Source organism: Ochotona curzoniae, unplaced genomic scaffold, assembly GCF_017591425.1.
Source record: "Ochotona curzoniae isolate NIBS_2020 unplaced genomic scaffold, NIBS_Ocur_1.0 scaffold_2453, whole genome shotgun sequence".
In the NCBI taxonomy this organism is placed as follows: domain Eukaryota; kingdom Metazoa; phylum Chordata; class Mammalia; order Lagomorpha; family Ochotonidae; genus Ochotona; species Ochotona curzoniae.
The window spans coordinates 31130959-31148606 of record NW_024467094.1 but is presented as its reverse complement, the minus strand read 5'-3'; the positions used below and the strand labels follow the sequence as shown (position 1 = coordinate 31148606).

The 17648-nt window shown below is 40.8% G+C and overlaps 1 protein-coding gene across 2 annotated transcripts in view; it reads left to right on the top strand.

Moving 5' to 3' along the window:
• Window positions 1-227: 227 nt before the first annotated feature.
• TOP2A (DNA topoisomerase II alpha) overlaps window positions 228-17648 on the top strand; it is a 30607-nt gene continuing 13186 nt past the window's right edge. Inside the window, exons 1-24 of one of the 2 annotated variants that reach the window (XM_041000761.1) lie at window positions 228-349; window positions 1100-1255; window positions 1463-1553; window positions 1849-1912; window positions 4928-5073; window positions 5193-5290; window positions 5492-5704; window positions 6306-6479; window positions 6630-6731; window positions 6826-6963; window positions 8765-8903; window positions 10462-10619; window positions 11236-11361; window positions 11686-11796; window positions 11951-12056; window positions 12138-12247; window positions 12494-12586; window positions 12907-13021; window positions 13121-13242; window positions 14922-15070; window positions 15720-15951; window positions 16139-16273; window positions 16398-16598; window positions 16734-16929. In XM_041000761.1, the coding sequence (XP_040856695.1) occupies window positions 329-349; window positions 1100-1255; window positions 1463-1553; window positions 1849-1912; window positions 4928-5073; window positions 5193-5290; window positions 5492-5704; window positions 6306-6479; window positions 6630-6731; window positions 6826-6963; window positions 8765-8903; window positions 10462-10619; window positions 11236-11361; window positions 11686-11796; window positions 11951-12056; window positions 12138-12247; window positions 12494-12586; window positions 12907-13021; window positions 13121-13242; window positions 14922-15070; window positions 15720-15951; window positions 16139-16273; window positions 16398-16598; window positions 16734-16929 (3196 nt within the window). In that variant the 5' untranslated portion in view covers window positions 228-328. The remainder of the gene's footprint in view (window positions 350-1099; window positions 1256-1462; window positions 1554-1848; window positions 1913-4927; window positions 5074-5192; window positions 5291-5491; window positions 5705-6305; window positions 6480-6629; window positions 6732-6825; window positions 6964-8764; window positions 8904-10461; window positions 10620-11235; window positions 11362-11685; window positions 11797-11950; window positions 12057-12137; window positions 12248-12493; window positions 12587-12906; window positions 13022-13120; window positions 13243-14921; window positions 15071-15719; window positions 15952-16138; window positions 16274-16397; window positions 16599-16733; window positions 16930-17648) is intronic. The other variant, XM_041000762.1, reaches the window with a different exon arrangement.

Genomic DNA, 17648 nt, shown 5'->3' with positions numbered 1-17648 from the left:
CATTGCGCTCCCAGAGTGCCTCAGCAGGCCCCTAAGACCCGCCTCCCTCACCTAATTGGTTGATTCGAACACGCCCGGCCTATTTGGCCAGTCAAAGGAGGAAATAAAAGACCAGCTACGATTGGTTCTTATGGAGGGAGTCAATGAGAGCGAGGCGGCGATTGGCTTACTTGGTTTGAGCGGGCTAGAGGCTTGATTCAAAGGAGCCTAGGCAGGTTTCCCCTAACCGCCGCGCGTCTGTGGAGAAGCGGCTCCGTCCCCATCGTCTCGTGGGTCCCCACCGGTTTGGTCGCTTTCGGGGTTCTCGAGCCCCTTGACGGCCGTCACCATGGAGGTGTCACCACTACAGGTACAGCTCGTGAGAGGAACCGGAGCGTGGGTGGAGCTGCCGGTGAGGGGTGTAGGCTGGCCCGCGACGACCCCGGGCGTCCATGTTCCGCGTCGACCCCCATCTCCCGGCCTGGGGTGATCGCTGCGAGGGTGAAGGCCCCTTAACGGCGCTGGCAGTGAACCCATACGGGCCACCCTGACTTCAGGGTGTTGTGTGTCGTTTTGTTGTTTCTGGGGACGTCTCGCCCCGCGGTCAGTCTCTGTCACTTGCTTCCTGCCCTCTGGTTGGAATCGGGATTAGGGGTCGCCCGGCTCGGAGGCTACAGAGCCGGGCCCAGGGTTCCCATCGCTAAGAAGCCGGCCGGCCCTCATGGCTCAGAAAGTGTCTTTTCCGAGTTCAAAACGTGGCCAACGGCTCGGCTGGCAGTGCCGCCGCCGAGCTCCTAGTGCGTGCCTGGCACATCGTGGGCGCCCAGGCACTGTCCCTGCAGCAGGTGACAGAGGTGGCTGACTAACACGGTTGTCCAGGGGGAAGCGGTGTCCACATCAGATACACGTGCTGAGAGAACGCAACTGTCCATTGAAAACAGCCACCCGGGGGAGAGGGCAAGAAGCTAGCCGCCCTGAACTTGACCTTGCCAGGCTGATTCAAAACCAAAAACTGCACCAGTAGCAACCGAAAGATTGCAAATTCAGGCAGGGGGTAGACACTTTTTCATACTTTCTTATAAGCCTAGACTTAACTCTTTTTTTCTTCTTCTAATGGTAGCCCGTCAATGAAAATATGCAAGTGAACAAAATAAAGAAAAATGAAGATGCTAAGAAAAGACTGTCTATTGAAAGGATCTATCAGAAGAAAACGCAACTGGAACATATTTTGCTGCGTCCAGATACCTACATTGGCTCTGTAGAGTTAGTGACCCAGGTAAAACTGAGCTCGCTGAAGGCATTCAACTTAGCAGTTGGAATGTTAGACTTCCCCAGGTTGATTTAAATTTCATAATACTAAGTGGAACTGGAACTGGTTTAAATGGTTGCATATAAAACCAAAAATCAAAAAAAGCTTCACAATGATCCTAATGACAGAATAATAAATATAGGATGAAAAACACTCATTTTCTTTGCCTTCTAGCAAATGTGGGTGTATGATGAAGATGTTGGTATGAACTACAGGGAAGTCACTTTTGTTCCCGGTTTGTACAAAATCTTTGATGAGATTCTCGGTGAGTAACGACTGCGCTGGTCTCATCCTTCTCCGGAGTGCTGTGCCTTCCCCGCCCTCTGAGCTGAGCACCTGTCATTTCAAACCATCAGCTGGCAAAACGGGCAGTCTGCTGAAGTCCAGAAACCTGCTTCCTAGAAACAGATTAAGAATAAAACTTGGAAATTTTTCACTAATCCCATGCTATTTGGGAAATTGTGGGGGTATTTTCCTGTATTTTGAAAAAAAAAAAATGTTTCTTTAAAATGCTTCGATGCTTTGATTTCTTACAGATGTGTATTTTACTTTTCTTTCAGTTAATGCTGCGGACAACAAGCAGAGGGATCCAAAAATGTCTTGCATCAGAGTCACAATTGATCCGTATGTTGCTTGCTTGGGTTTTGGTTATAACCTATTGTTAGTTACAGTAACTTTGGTAAAAACCTATGACATTCACTACATACACCCAACCATTGTCAATATTTTTCCATGTCTGTCGTATCTGTTTTTTCCTGAGTCATTTCAAAGTAAAGACATTAGGACACTAATCTCAGGAAACATATAAAGATTGCTGTATTTTAGGGCTCAGCACAGTAGCCTAGCAGCTAAAGTGCTTGCCTTCCACTTGCCAGGATCCTATGTGGGCACCAGTTCTAATTCTGGAGACAGGCCTGGCATGGTAGCCTAGTGGCTAAGGTCCTTGCCTTGTAAGCACTGGGATCCCATATGGGCGCCGGTTCTAATCCTGGCGGTTCTGCTTCCCATTCAGCTCCTTGTTTGTAACCTGGGAAGGCAGTCGAGGACGGCTCTAAGTCTTGAGACCATGCACCCACATGGGAGACCAAAGAGGCTCTGGGTTCCTGGCTTCAGATCGGCTCAGCTCCTACTTTGGCAGCCACTTGGGGAGTAAATCAGAAGATGGAAAATCTCCATCTGTCTTTCCTCCTCTTTGACTTTTCAATAAAAAAATAAAATAAATGTTAAGGGAAAGTCAAAAAGCAGGAGAGACTGAGGAAGATCTTCCATCTGTTGATTGACCACAACAGCCGGAGCTGAGCCAATCGGGAGCCAGGAGTTTCCTCTGGGTCTCCCGTGTAGGTGCAGGGTCCCAAAGCCCTGGCTATCCTCGACTCCTTTCCCAGGCCACAAGCAGGGAGCTGGATGGGAAGTGGGACTGCTGGGATTAGAACCAGTGCCCACATGGGATCCCGGCATGTGCAAGGTGAGGACTAGTCACTGTGCTACTGCGCTGGGCCCTAAATTTTTTAAAATTGCTGTATTTTGGACACTTCCAACTTTTTCTCACGATGCTGTTCAAATAATAAGCCAGCAGGTGGGAGTAGAGAATATTCTGATCTCACATCTCTTTGTGGATGGGCAGAGTATTGGTGTCACCTCTTAATAGCCTACTCGGTTACAACATGAACTGTACTAGTGACTCTTGCTGGTGTATGTAAGGATTCAGTATCATGAGTTCACAAATACTGGGCTAATTTTAACCTTGTTTATTGATAAGTTTAGGTAGTATTTAGAATAAGAACCATAGCATGTGTCTAGTTGTAGCTAATATATATTATTTTAAATTTTTATTTGTTTGGAAGAGAGAAGCAGAGACTTCTCTTCCATATTTTGGTTCACTCCCCAAAATGCTGCATGAGATCCTGAAAGCTTCTTCCATGATTCCCATGTGAGTGCATTGGCCCAACCACTTAGTCTGTGCTTTCCTTGAGCATGGGGGCCCAGCACCATTGCATAGCATGCTAAGCCTCTACCTGTAAAGCCAGCATACAATATAGGTGCCATGTTGACTCCTGGAGGCTGCACTTCTGATCTAGTTTTCTATTAATGGCCTGGGAAGGCAAAGGAGGAGGACCCAAATCTTTGATCCTCAGCACGCAGGGAGACCTGGAAGAAACTCCTGGCTTTCAACCAGCCTAGTTCTGATTGCTGTAGCCATTTGGGAGTGAACTAGCAAGTGGATGATCACTTTGTCTCTCAATAACTCTGCCTTTCAAATAGAAATAAATTTTTTTTTTTAAGGTTTATTTTGTTTTATTGGAAAAGCGGATATACAGAGAGGAAGATCTTCCATCCTATGATTCACTCCCCAAGTGAGCGCAACGGCCGATGCTATGCCGATCTGAAGCCAGGAGCCTCTTCCAGGTCTCCCACGCAGGTGCAGGGTCCCAAAGCTTTGGGCCATCCTCCACTGCTTTCCCAGGCCACAGGCAGGGAGCTGGATGGGAAGTGGGGCTGCCGGGATTAGAACCGGCGCCCATATGGGATCCTGGGCGTGCAAGGCGAGGACCTTAACCACTGCACCACTGCGCCGGGCCCCTCAAATAGAAATAAATCTTTAAAAACAAAACAAAAAAAAAGATCAGAGGGTCCGGTACAATAGCGTAGCAGTTAAAGTTCTCACTTTGCATGCTCCGGGATCCCATTTGGGCACTGGTTCTAATCCTGGCAGCCCCACTTCCCATCCAGCTCCCTGCTTAGGGCCTGGGAAAGCAGTAGTGGATGGCCCAAAGCTTTGGGACCCTGTACCTATGTGTAGGGTGAGACCAGGGAGAGCTCCTGGCTTGGGCTTCGGATCAGTACAGCTGCAGCCGTTGCGCTCACTTGGAGAGTGAACCATTGGACGGAAGATCTTCCTCTCTGTCTCTCCTCTCCTCTGTCCTCCTCTTCCTATCTGCCTTTCCAATAAAAATAAATAAATCTTAAAAAAAAAAATTGGAGCAGCAGGTGAACCAGTGCCCAAAAAGAATGGCAGCATTGAAAGGTGGAGGCTTAAAACATTGAAAGGTGGATGCTTAAAACATTATGCCACAACGCCAGCCCTAAAATACATTCTAAAAATTAGCTAAAAATAACCAAGAAGTGAGTAAGGCCAAATGAATTTTCAGCACTTCATCGGTGAACAGACCATTTTATTATCGGTAATGAGTGTCATGTTTTCCCAGTTTATATTTGTTTTGGGATGCGCTTTGTTGAGTGAGAAAGCTAAAGGAACTGGGGAGTCATAAATAATGCCCTCAAAAGGTACAGGATGCCATTGCTTCCAAGTTTGTTCTTTTCTTTCCACTGGGCATAGATCTTTTCCCTTTGTTGATACTAACATTTCAAAATTACATCGTTTTTCAATGTTATCAGTGACTTTCAGTTGCTGGAAAAGTTTTTTTTTCCCCTCTTTGCTCCTATTTTAGCAGTATCAAAAACTAATACCTGAATGGTGGGAAAAATTGTTCATGATAAATTTCAGAAGGCTCTGTAAATAAAAAATCAAAGAAATTAGCCTATGAATTTATTTTAGAAAACATATTTAAGTTGTTTTTAAATATTAAACATTACTGTAACATTTGTTTTACAATAAAAATTTTTATTTTCTTTGCCTAGCGAAAACAATTTAATTAGCATATGGAATAATGGCAAAGGTATTCCTGTTGTTGAACACAAAGTTGAGAAGATGTATGTTCCAGCTCTCATATTTGGACAGCTCCTAACTTCTAGTAACTATGATGATGATGAAAAGAAAGTGACAGGTAGAGCATTGGTATTTGTTGCTGTGTCTTGAGGGTTGAAAATACGGAATTGTTATTTAAAAATAGAACTTTCACTGAGATATTAACAATGAAATGGTGTTTCATATTTATTTGCCTAGGTGGTCGAAACGGCTATGGAGCCAAATTGTGTAACATATTCAGTACCAAATTTACTGTGGAAACAGCTAGCAGAGAATATAAGAAAATGTTTAAACAGGTAAGTAAATTGGAATCTTGCGTTTGGTTAGATTATATTATTGTTTATACTAACATAGTTGGTTCAGCTAACATCATTTATAAGCTGGGAAATAATGGGAAATGATTAGATTATTTTCTAGGACTCGTGTGTTGTGTTGCTCGGTGGTTGTTTACCGAAACGACTAGGATTTTTCATTGTTCCTCTTCTTGACTGCTTCAGACGTGGATGGATAACATGGGAAGAGCTGGTGAAATGGAACTCAAGTCCTTTAGTGGAGAAGATTATACGTGTATCACCTTCCAGCCTGATTTGTCCAAGTTTAAAATGCAAAGCCTGGACAAAGATATTGTTGCCCTGATGGTTAGAAGAGCATATGATATTGCTGGATCCACTAAAGATGTCAAAGTCTTCCTTAATGGAAATAGGCTACCAGTAAGTATTTTTCCTAAGGTGTTAAAAGGACTTTGATCATTGTTAAATGCATTTTTTTTTTAAGATTTTTTTTTTTTTTGGAAAGCCAGAATTACAGAAAGATCTCCCATCCACTGGTTTACTCCCCACGTGGCTGCAATCAATGACCAGAGCTGAGCCTATCTGAAGCCTCCAGGAACTTCTTCCTGGTCTTCCATGCAGGGTCCCACGGCTTTGGGCCATCCTCTACAGCTTTCCCAGGCCAAAAGCAGGGAACTGAAAGGGAAGGGGAGCAGTCAGGACAAGGCGAGGATTTTAGTTAGCCACTAGGCTACTGTGCCAGACCCTAACCCCTGTGCTTTTCTTACTGTGTCACAAATATGTTCCTAAAAAGAAAAGTGGTGAAAAAAACAAAATGGTATATCACATTTTTTAAATTGGCTCACTTGAAGTAGGAAAGGAATTTTTTTTAAATAAAACAGCTAGAATACATTTTTAATCCCTTTAATGACCACTCTCTTATGCCCATCATTGAGCGTTATTTCATATAGTTTTGAAAAATCTTTATAGACAGTTATTGACTCTATTTTCAATAACTTTATTACTTCTAATTCCCATTCAGATAAAAGGATTCCGTAGCTATGTGGATATGTATTTGAAGGATAAAGTAGATGAAACTGGCAACCCACTGAAAGTCATACATGAGCAAGTGAACCACAGATGGGAAGTGTGTCTGACAATGAGTGAAAAAGGCTTCCAGCAAATTAGCTTTGTCAACAGCATTGCTACTTCCAAGGTAATTTTAGAAGTGTTCTTGTTGCTTTTAATATAAAATGGATTTGACCATCTGGCTACCTTTATAAAAGGAATCTAAACTAGCTTTCTTTAAGTGTTTGATTACAATGCTGAGGATACTGAGTTTTTGTCTGGTACATTTCCCCATTAGGGTGGCAGACATGTCGATTACGTAGCCGATCAGATTGTGACAAAACTTGCTGATGTTGTAAAGAAGAAGAACAAAGGCGGTGTTGCAGTCAAAGCACACCAGGTATGGCGCCTTCCTCTTTCCAAAGTCAAGGAGCAGAGTAGCTGTAAATAGAACATAAGCACATTTTTAGTAACTATATCATCTTTCATTGCAGGTGAAAAATCACATGTGGATTTTTGTGAATGCCTTAATTGAAAACCCAACCTTTGACTCTCAGACAAAAGAAAACATGACTTTACAAGCCAAGAGCTTTGGGTCCACTTGCCCGTTGAGTGAAAAATTCATGAAAGCTGTGAGTACTTAAGAGAAAATAAAAATAGAAGCACCTTGCTCTTTTTTTCCATTGCTCTTCTCATCTCTGCGGAAACAAAGATTCCTCCCACACAGAACATCTGCACATGAAAAAGAAAAAAAAACAAAGCAAACTTCATTGGCTTCACCAAGGCCTTAATTACCATCTGCAAGCCTGCGTTTCCCAATTACCAAAGCCATTCAATTTATGTCACTTTTTAGTTAATCTGATTACTTAGCAAAGACTTTTTTTTTTTAAGATTTATTGTTATTTGAAAGGCAGATTTATAGAAAGAGAAACAGAGAGAGATTTTCTATCCCTTTCACTCCCCAAATAGCCACAACAGCTGGAGCTGAGTCAGTCCAAAGCCAGGAGCTCCCCTCAGGTCTCCCACATGGGGTGCAGGGTCCCAAGGCTCTGGGCCATCCTCCACTGCAGGGAGCTGGATGGGAAATAGAGCAGGGACAAAAACTGACCCCCACATGGGATCCCAGCACATGCAGGTAGAGAATTAGCCAATTGAGCCATCACACTGGGTCCTCAGAGTTTTCATTTAAAAGCTTAATGTTATTCTCGGTCAGGATATCCAAAATTGGATCAGTAAGATTTCTCTCTGTAGAACTCGCCTTTCAAATAAATGAATGCTTTTTTTTTTTATAAAAAGTCCAAGTGAATAAGAACCATCTCTCAGGCACTTTAGTATCCTTCTACTATTATCCCTTCTAAACCACTATAATAGATTCTTAAACTTCAGTCCTTTGCAATGATTTTTTTCTAAAGATTTACTTATTTTTATTGCAAAGTCAGATATATATAGAGAGGAGGAGACACAGAAATATCTTCTGTCCAATGATTCACTCCCCAAGTGACGACAACGGCCTATGCTGAACTGATCTGAAGCCAGGAGCTTCTTCCTGGTCTCTGACACAGGTGCAGGGTCCCAAGGCTTTGGGCCGTCCTCCACAGCTTTCCCAGGCCTCAAGCAGGAAGCTGGATGGGAAAAGGAGCTGCCTGGATTAGACCCGGTGCCCATACGGGATCCTGACGCACTCAAGGCAAGAACTTTAGCCACTAGGCCACAGTGCTGGGCCCACAGTGATCTTGAGTGACTTTTTCATTTAAGTATTTCATCTGTATGAAATAAATCTCTGTCCACTAGTGCACTCCCCAAATTCCCAAAACAGTCCGGGTTTGGCCAGGCCAAAGCCAGGAACCCGGTATCCATCCACTTGGCCCAAGCACATGATTTGCCATTTGCTACTTCCCAGGAAGCCAATTTGGAAGCTAGGTATCCAAGACTCACACACAGCACCCTCATAAGAGATGTGGGTGTCGTGAGCAGCAGCTTCACCTGTTCCGCACGAAGTCAACTTCTGAGTGAGCATTTTGTGGTGTAAAGCACACATTTGAACTCTTCCGATGACTTCTACTCAGGAAAGTCCTTGTCCCCCTTAGTTCAGCTGTATTATTTAACAAACTTCACCTAATCATGATATTCATCACACTTAGAATCATTTTACTTTTTTCTCATTTTGTCTTAAAGTCTAGGACAAGGACCATGTCTAATTTATTTAACCTCTGTATTTCCGACAAGTAGCAAGAGTACTTATTTAGCACGATATAAATATTATAAGCAATATTTATTGACTGAATGAATAAAAGGAACCAGCTCCCTTAACAGCGATTGTCTGATATGCCTTCCCTCAGCCTATCCTGCATCTTTTCAGCCTTTGCATTGCTTTGATTTTTGTGGGGCCTTACTTGTGTTCTAGATTTTTAACGCAATCCTCCTCATTTCTAGGCAATGGGCTGTGGTATCGTAGAAAGCATACTGAATTGGGTGAAATTTAAGGCTCAAGTCCAGTTAAACAAAAAGTGTTCAGCTGTTAAACATAACAGAATCAAGGGAATTCCCAAGCTGGATGATGCCAATGATGCAGGTACCTATTCTAAATTTTCCCACACTTTAAATCTTGCAATTTATTTGTTTTATATGTTAACAACATAGCATGGAGATTTTCCCCTTGAACAGAATAACTTTGTTAAGGATAAAACCAGTTCTTATTTGCTGAACATTTATTAGGTAATTTCCAAGTATAAGCTATTTTAAATAACGTTAATACTTAATTTGAGTCAAACAGAAAAATTCTGATGTAGCACACCACTGCCTAACAACTGTTGCTGGATTGGGCAGTGTGGCACAGCGGGTCTGCCACATGCCGTTGCGCAGTGCCTGGTTTGAGTCCCAGCTAGTGACTGTGTGCTTCCAGCCCAGCTCCCTGTTCCTGCACCCGGGAGGCTGAAAGTGAAGACTCAGATGCTGAGTCTCTTCCACCCACGTGGAAGATCTAGATGAAGTTCCGGGCTTCCAGTTACATTTATATATCAGGCACAGTGAGATATTAACAGCAATAATGAGTAGTCATACCATATACTGTAATAAAAAACATATAAATGAGGGCCTTTTCTCTCAAAACAGCTTATTGCTCGGTAGTCACACCCTTCTTGTGACAGTGTGAGGTGATGCAGTGTTTACATATGAAATGAAGTGAAGTCAATGACGGGCATTGTAACTAGGTTGCTTGATTATAAGCACTGCAATACTCCAGTCAGCCATCCGATAACCAAAACAGACAACTATTAAATGACTAAAGCACAGGTTACATGTATGGCATAGTTACATTAAACAAAAGAATGAATCATGTGCCAGGCAGCATAGAGTGGAATGGCTAAAAATTTCATTATGCCACTCCAAACACTGCACAATTTAAAGCTTATAAAGTGGGGCTAATGTTTTAGCATAGCAGGTAAGGCCATTATTGCCTGCAGCGCCAGCATCGCTTATGGACTCTAGTTCAAGTCCATTTCTAATCCAGCTTGCTGCTCATCCTGGGAAAAGCAGGGAAAGTTGGACCAGGTACTTGTTTTTTGGTTTTTTGGGTTTTTTTTTTTTTTTAAGAAAAACTTACAGAGTATTCATTTCTGAAATTTTCCCATCTATTTTTGTACCATCATTGACCACTAGTAACTAAAACCAGAAAGTGAAACTGCAGATAGATGACTGCTGTGAACATTTGGAATTTCCGAGACACACAGAAAAACTCCTATTTGCTAGTTGACTCATCCAGTGCCCACAACGGCCCCAGTGGAGCCGAGGACGGACACTGAACCCGGGTCTCCCACATGAGGGACAGGAACCCAAGCATGTGAATGCCACTGCTTTGCACAGTCTGCATTAGGAGGCAGCTGGAACGAGCAGTGGAGAAACGACAAATACACCCGGAGATTTTGATATGGGCTACAGGTATTTTAACCTTTAGGTCAAACACTTACTCCAATATTTTAACATTTTTATGAACTTTGGCTAAAATATATCTTTAATGGTAGCGTTAAACGGCCAGCTTGCGTGTTACAAATCACTTGTTTTACCAACAAGCCTGTTAATAACACATGCGATTCATGTTTGAAGTTGAACTAACTGCAATGTTATTATTTCAGGGAGCCGAAACTCTGCTGAGTGTACACTTATCCTGACGGAGGGAGACTCAGCCAAAACTTTAGCTGTTTCAGGCCTTGGTGTTGTTGGAAGAGACAAATATGGGGTCTTCCCCCTTAGAGGAAAAATACTCAATGTTCGAGAAGCTTCTCATAAGCAGGTAAAATATAAAACTTTCTAGAATCTAAATATAAAATTGCATGCTTAATTTTGCTCCCTCATGGGTACTTTAAAAATAATTTTAGATAAGTTATTAACAAATTTTTTTTGTTTGTTTTTAAGATTTATTTATTTTTATTGGAAAGGCAGATTTGCAGAGAGAAGGAGAGACAGAAAGATCTCCATCTATTGGTTCTCAAGTGGCCACAAGGGCCAGAACTGAGCCGATCCAAAGCCAGGAGCCAGGTGCTTCTTCCAGGTCTCCCACGCAGGTGCAAGATCCCAAGGCTTTGGTCCATCCTCGACTGCTTTCCCAGGCCACAAGCAGGGAGCTGGATGGGAAGTGGAGCAACTGAGATTAGAACTGGCACTCATATGGGATCCTAGCACATGTAAGACGAGGACTGTAACCACAAGGCTACCACGCCAGGCCCAAGAAATTGGGTTTTTATTAGGACATTGTAGCATGTCCTAGTAGATCTTTCTGACTAACTAAATTATCAGTCAATAAATCAAAATATTGAGGCTCAAAAAAATCTAAGTGACATATACTGTTATATTTGTTTGTTTTTTTCAAATTTATTAAATTATTATTTGGGAATATATGTCCATTTCAGATTATGGAAAATGCTGAAATTAACAATATTATCAAGATTGTGGGTCTTCAGTACAAGAAAAACTATGAAGATGAAGATTCATTAAAGACTCTTCGTTATGGAAAGATAATGATTATGACGGATCAGGTCAGATGTGTTATTAAGTATTTTAGATTATTAAACTCAACTAAACATATCTTGTTTTCTTATTGTTTCATCTCATTGCTTTCCTGCTATAAGAAGTTACTTAAGTAGCTGTGCTCAATCAACATCTAATCAGATATTATATCATATGTAAAATAAATATGCAGATTAGATTGAATCCAGATTTGAACAACTCTGATTTAAGCTATTTGATTTTTAAAAAGTATTCTCAGAGAAAAACAATGGAGAAATTGCCAGCGATTCAATTATAATTTTGTTTAGTTTCTAAACGATCATTTTGTGCTTTAACTTTCTAAATATTTCTAGGACCAAGACGGTTCCCATATCAAAGGCTTGCTGATTAATTTCATCCATCACAACTGGCCCTCTCTTCTGCGACATCGTTTTCTGGAGGAATTCATCACTCCTATTGTAAAGGTATACTGATCTTTGAGGTACTAAAGGGAATATTTTAAGGCCCTTTTCTTCAAACCTGGTGTGCATACAGCTCATTCATACATATGGTTTTGTGGGCTGGTCTACAAGGGACTCCACAGTGTACAAGGCAACATCAGTGTGTTCTTTATTACAGGTGTCTAAAAACAAGCAAGAATTGGCATTCTACAGCCTTCCTGAATTTGAAGAATGGAAGAGTTCTACTCCAAATCATAAGAAGTGGAAAGTCAAGTATTACAAAGGTTTGTAATGGAACCATGTAGAAATGCTCGTTTGGTTGTATACCATTGTGCAACATTATATGAGTATTCTTCGCTTTGCAGGTTTGGGTACTAGCACATCAAAGGAAGCTAAAGAATACTTTGCAGATATGAAGAGACATCGTATCCAATTCAAGTACTCTGGTCCTGAGGATGATGCTGCTATTAGCCTTGTGAGTTCATGATTTATGTGTACATTCTCACTTTAGAAGTCATTGCTTTAACTATTCAATTGAAACATGTAAGTTTTTAACTACAAGTGTTGTAAAAGAGATTATTTCCAATAAGTATATTCCACAGAGGGAATCAGATTATTTTAGGTAATAGGATTTTTAGTTTTTGTTTTATGGGGGTTTTTTTTGAGAGAAATTTTAGAACCTATTAGTGCCATTGACACATTTTTCTTGTCTAATTTGTAGGCCTTTAGCAAAAAACAAATAGATGATCGGAAGGAATGGTTAACTCATTTCATGGAGGATAGAAGACAGCGAAAGTTACTTGGCCTTCCTGAGGTAAATATTTTAAATCTGTCCCACAAAATGCACTATTGAAACCTTTTAGGATCGATACTAAACCAAATTAAACTAACTGAATAGTTATTTCAGTAAAAATTTAGTATAATAGGTAACTATGTAAATTATTTCCACTGCTGTGTGAATGTGTGGAGGCCTAAGACAATTTACAACTATTAAATTTAGGTCTTTTTAAAAATACATAAAATACTTCCATATAATTTATATATTTTTGCTTGTTTTTTATATTATATTGGCTTTGTATTTATTAAGACCCTTTTTTAGACTACATAATGCAATATTTTCCTTTTTTCCCTCAGGATTACTTGTATGGACAAAGTACCACATATCTGACATACAATGACTTCATAAACAAAGAACTTATCCTGTTCTCCAATTCTGATAACGAGAGATCTATTCCATCTATGGTAGACGGTAAGTCCAAATTTGATGGCCTGATTTTATTGTAAAGCAAAAGTCAGTGCCCGGAAATGGCTATATAGAGAATACCATTTGCTCTGCTTCATTTTACAGGTTTGAAACCGGGCCAGAGAAAGGTTTTGTTTACTTGTTTCAAACGGAATGACAAGCGAGAAGTGAAGGTTGCCCAGTTGGCTGGGTCGGTGGCAGAAATGTCCTCTTACCATCATGGTGAGGTAAAGTAACAATCCACATTGTTAAAAAGGGTGATAGCCGAAATCTCTGCAAAATCCAAATGTGCTTGGCAGAAATGTTGACTGCTATATCCATAGTACATAACAGTTTGGTAAAACTTACTAAACTGTAAAATGTGCTTGCTTTTTGATCTAACAGTTGTATTTCTATAAATAATATTTCCTACAAGAGTAACCTTTAGTCTGCCAAGTATTTAAAGATATTTAATGATGCTAATTATAACATCATGATGTCAAAATTTGAATTCCAAAGTATTCATTGACTTGAAAATTGTTATACTACAGTGTGACCTGTGCATGCCTGGGAGCTATGACCCACCAGGTGTGAGTGTGCACTGGAGAGTGCCCAGCGTCTGCTGTCACACGGAAAAGCAGAGACAGGAATTATTCTTTTTTTTTTTTTTTCTAAATAAGAAAAGCTTTATTTGTTTGAAATTTAGAGTTACAAAGAAAGAGATCTTCCATCTGCTGATTGACTCCACAAATGGCTACCCCAGCCAAAAGTAAGCCAAGGCAAAGCCAGAAATCTGAAACTTCATCTGGTTATCCCATGTGAGTGCAGGGCCCATGTATTTGGGCCACGTTTTGACCTGCTTTTCCAGGTGCACTAACGGCAGTGGAGCAGCCCAGATAGGAAGTGGCACACACAGGGAATGCTGGCATCAAAGGCAGCAGCTTAACGTACTATACTGCAGTGCCAGCCCCCAAAGCAGAATTCTTAGAGCAAATGTCTCAAAAATAAACTCCAAATTTTTTATCATCTTTGTCCCAGGAAAAAGCGACTTTTTATATCTGACTTGCTTAAACTTTACATTTTATTTCTTTTGTATTTTGTGACTGAATTGCTTCTTTGCAGTTACTATGTGAAACAGTTTTTTAAAGAATTAGATGACCTGTACACGTTTCTAACATAATGATTATCTTGTTGCTTTACATTGAAATATAATGTGGATTCAAATCGGTAAATATTCACCCAACAGATATTTTTTGATTGTCTACTTTGTACAGTATATACATGATAAGTATGTTCTGTCGTCAAATAGAATCACAATGTAGTCAGATGGCCACCACACACTATTGTAGGATGAAAGATAAATGCTAGAATAGAAGTAAGCAGTGTTTTAGCATAAAGATGAAAAGGTTTCACTTTGCTAAGGAACCATGTAACTTATTCACTTAATATACCATAATTATTGGAGGGTAAGAGCCCTGAATTTGGAACCAGAGGTCTTGAATTTAGGTACTACTTCTGCCATCTGTTATCTGGGAAACATCTGAACTCGTAGAACCTTACAGAGTTGTAGTAACTCTGGGGCTGATGTTATGTTATGACCTAGCAGAATAAGCCTCTACCTTAGTAGACACTGAAATCTTGAAGGGTTCCAGTTCAAGTCCTGGCTGCTCCACATCTGATCCAGTACCTGCTAGTGTGCCTGGGAAAGCAGAGGAGGATGGTCCAAGTGCTTGGGCCCTGCATCCATGTGGGAGAGCCGGAGGGAGCTCCAGGGTCCCACCAACAGATGGAAGATTTCTCCTCTCTCTGACTTTCAAATTAAAACATGAATCTTCAAAAAAAAAAGAATCATAGTAAAACTTAAACATAATTACTGTATATTACATAGAATCTATAAGGTGAGATTAACAAATCTTTTTCTTTCTAGATGTCGTTAATGATGACCATTATCAATTTGGCTCAGAATTTTGTGGGTAGCAACAATCTGAACCTCTTGCAGCCCATTGGTCAGTTTGGTACCAGGCTGCATGGTGGCAAGGATTCTGCCAGTCCTCGATACATCTTCACAATGCTTAGGTGAGTGTACTTCTTGAACTTCTAATACATTGCCATTTCCAGTTTGGAAACAATATGAGGCTTAAAATATAAAAATGAATTATAAAATGGTAGCATCTAGTGGTCCAAGGTCAACGGTTTTCACATGGGATGAGATGCCGGCATCATGGGTGACCACTTGAACCTGTTGCACCATCACGCCAAGTCTCTCCCCTTATCTTCTGAGTCTTCCTCATACCTCTCTACTCCAACCACACTGGCCTCCGCCTGTCCCCAAACATTCCAAGCCCCTACCTTCCCGAAGGCTTTTGACTTACTGTTCTCTCTGCCTGAAGCACTTTCCCCAGAGTCACCTGGCTCAGTCTCTTCCTTCTCTGTGTTCACGTATTATCCCATCTGGAAGGGTTCAAGTTCCCTTAGTGCACGTCTCGTCATACTTTAATACTTTTATCCTTTTTTCCTGGCGTTTACACACCACCTTACAAAACAGTGTGTTCATTTTCCTTCTCCCTTCTTGAGAACTGACTCTGTCCCAGTGTCTAACATACAGAAAGTATTCATACCAGTTAAAAAGTAAAGCCAAGATGAATTTGCTGTGTAAGTGTGAGATGACATGTCCTTTCCATGGAAGTGAAGTGTTTGTAAAATAGCATTCTTTTGCTTTCTTTAGTCCTTTGGCTCGGTTATTATTTCCACCAAAAGATGATCATACATTAAAATTTCTGTATGATGACAACCAGCGAGTTGAGCCTGAATGGTACATTCCCATTATACCCATGGTGTTGATAAATGGAGCGGAAGGAATTGGTACTGGGTGGTCCTGCAAAATCCCCAACTTTGACATTCGTGAAGTTGTGAATAACATCAGACGTTTAATGGATGGAGAAGAACCTTTGCCGATGGTAACTATTGGGTGCTGTAGGGGTTCTTGGTTTTCTTCTACTTCAATTGCATAAGCCTATCTGATTAAAGAGGTTGCAAATAGAATTTGTCTCATATTTTACAGTTTTACATTGATCACTATTGTGGATTTTGTCTTTACTATCACATTTAGAAAAAAATGTGTTCTTTTTTTAAATGCCAATCTAGCTTCCGAGTTACAAGAACTTCAAGGGTACTATTGAAGAGCTGGCTCCGAATCAGTATGTTATTAGTGGTGAAGTAGCTATTCTTAATTCTACAACCATTGAAATCTCAGAGCTTCCCATTAGAACATGGACCCAGGTAAGTAATAATAATGTGGGTTTTGGTTTTAGTTTGGTTTGAGATCAGAAGAAAACTGTCCTATTACTGTTGTCTATTCAGGAAGCTCTTTTTTTTTTAGAGAAATATTGCTTTCTCTCTGTAGACGTATAAAGAACAGGTTCTAGAACCCATGTTGAATGGCACCGAGAAGACGCCCCCTCTGATAACGGACTACAGGGAGTATCACACAGACACCACTGTGAGGTTCGTTGTGAAGATGACTGAAGAAAAGCTGGCAGAGGCAGAAAGAGTTGGGTTACACAAAGTCTTCAAACTTCAAACGAGTCTCACCTGTAACTCTATGGTACGTCTTGTTTTGTGAGATATATAGCCCAGTTGACATTGAAGACTAAAGTCCATCTGAAAAGGCTGCCTCGGGCATCTTACAGGGTTTACGAACCATTCATTATTGGCTCTGATCTTGTTTTCCTCTTTCAAGGTGCTTTTTGACCATGTAGGCTGTTTGAAGAAATATGACACAGCGTTGGATATTCTAAGAGACTTCTTTGAACTCAGACTTAAGTATTACGGCTTAAGAAAAGAATGGCTTCTGGGAATGCTTGGTGCTGAATCTGCTAAACTGAACAATCAGGCTCGTTTTATCTTGGAGAAAATAGACGGCAAAATAATCATTGGTATGTTTTTGGAACAATGTCTGTACTAGAACTGTGGTTATAAACATATTTTTGAAAGTAGCATTGGGAAGGGAGCACAAAATCTGTTTGGTTTATCTTGTACAAACATTTCTTGAAGTATCTACATGGCTGTTTATTTATAGTTTCAAAGAGGTAGCTTTAATCAGATTAAGCATCTTGAGAAGTCAAGATTTGGTTGACATTTAGAAGGAAAGAGAATCAAGAGTAGTTGGCCTTGTGTAAACTGATTGATCAACGGAAGAGATAACGGGCTGGCCTTGTGGTCACCATCTGATATAGGCCTCCCATATATACCGGTTCAAGTCTCAGCTGCTCATCTTCCAGTCCAGCTCCCTGCTATTTTGCCTGGGAAAACAGCAGATGACCCAAGTATTAGGGCCCCTTCACTCGCATGAGAAACCTGGAAGAAGTTCCTGACTTCTGCCTCGCCCAGCTCTGGCTGTTGTGGCTATTTGAGGAGTGAACTAGTAGATGACCCTTCTGTCTCTCTCTCTTACTCTCCAATTCTAACTCTGCCTTTCAAATAAATAAGTCTTTAACAAAAAGAAGAGATAGCAAGTCTAAAAAAAGAAGAATCATGAGACAACTTCTATTTTTATTGGAATGGAAGATTTACAGAGAGAAGGATATGCAGAAAGATTGAGAGAAAGATTTTCTGTCTACCATCTCACTCTCCAAGTGGCCACAAGAGCTGAGCT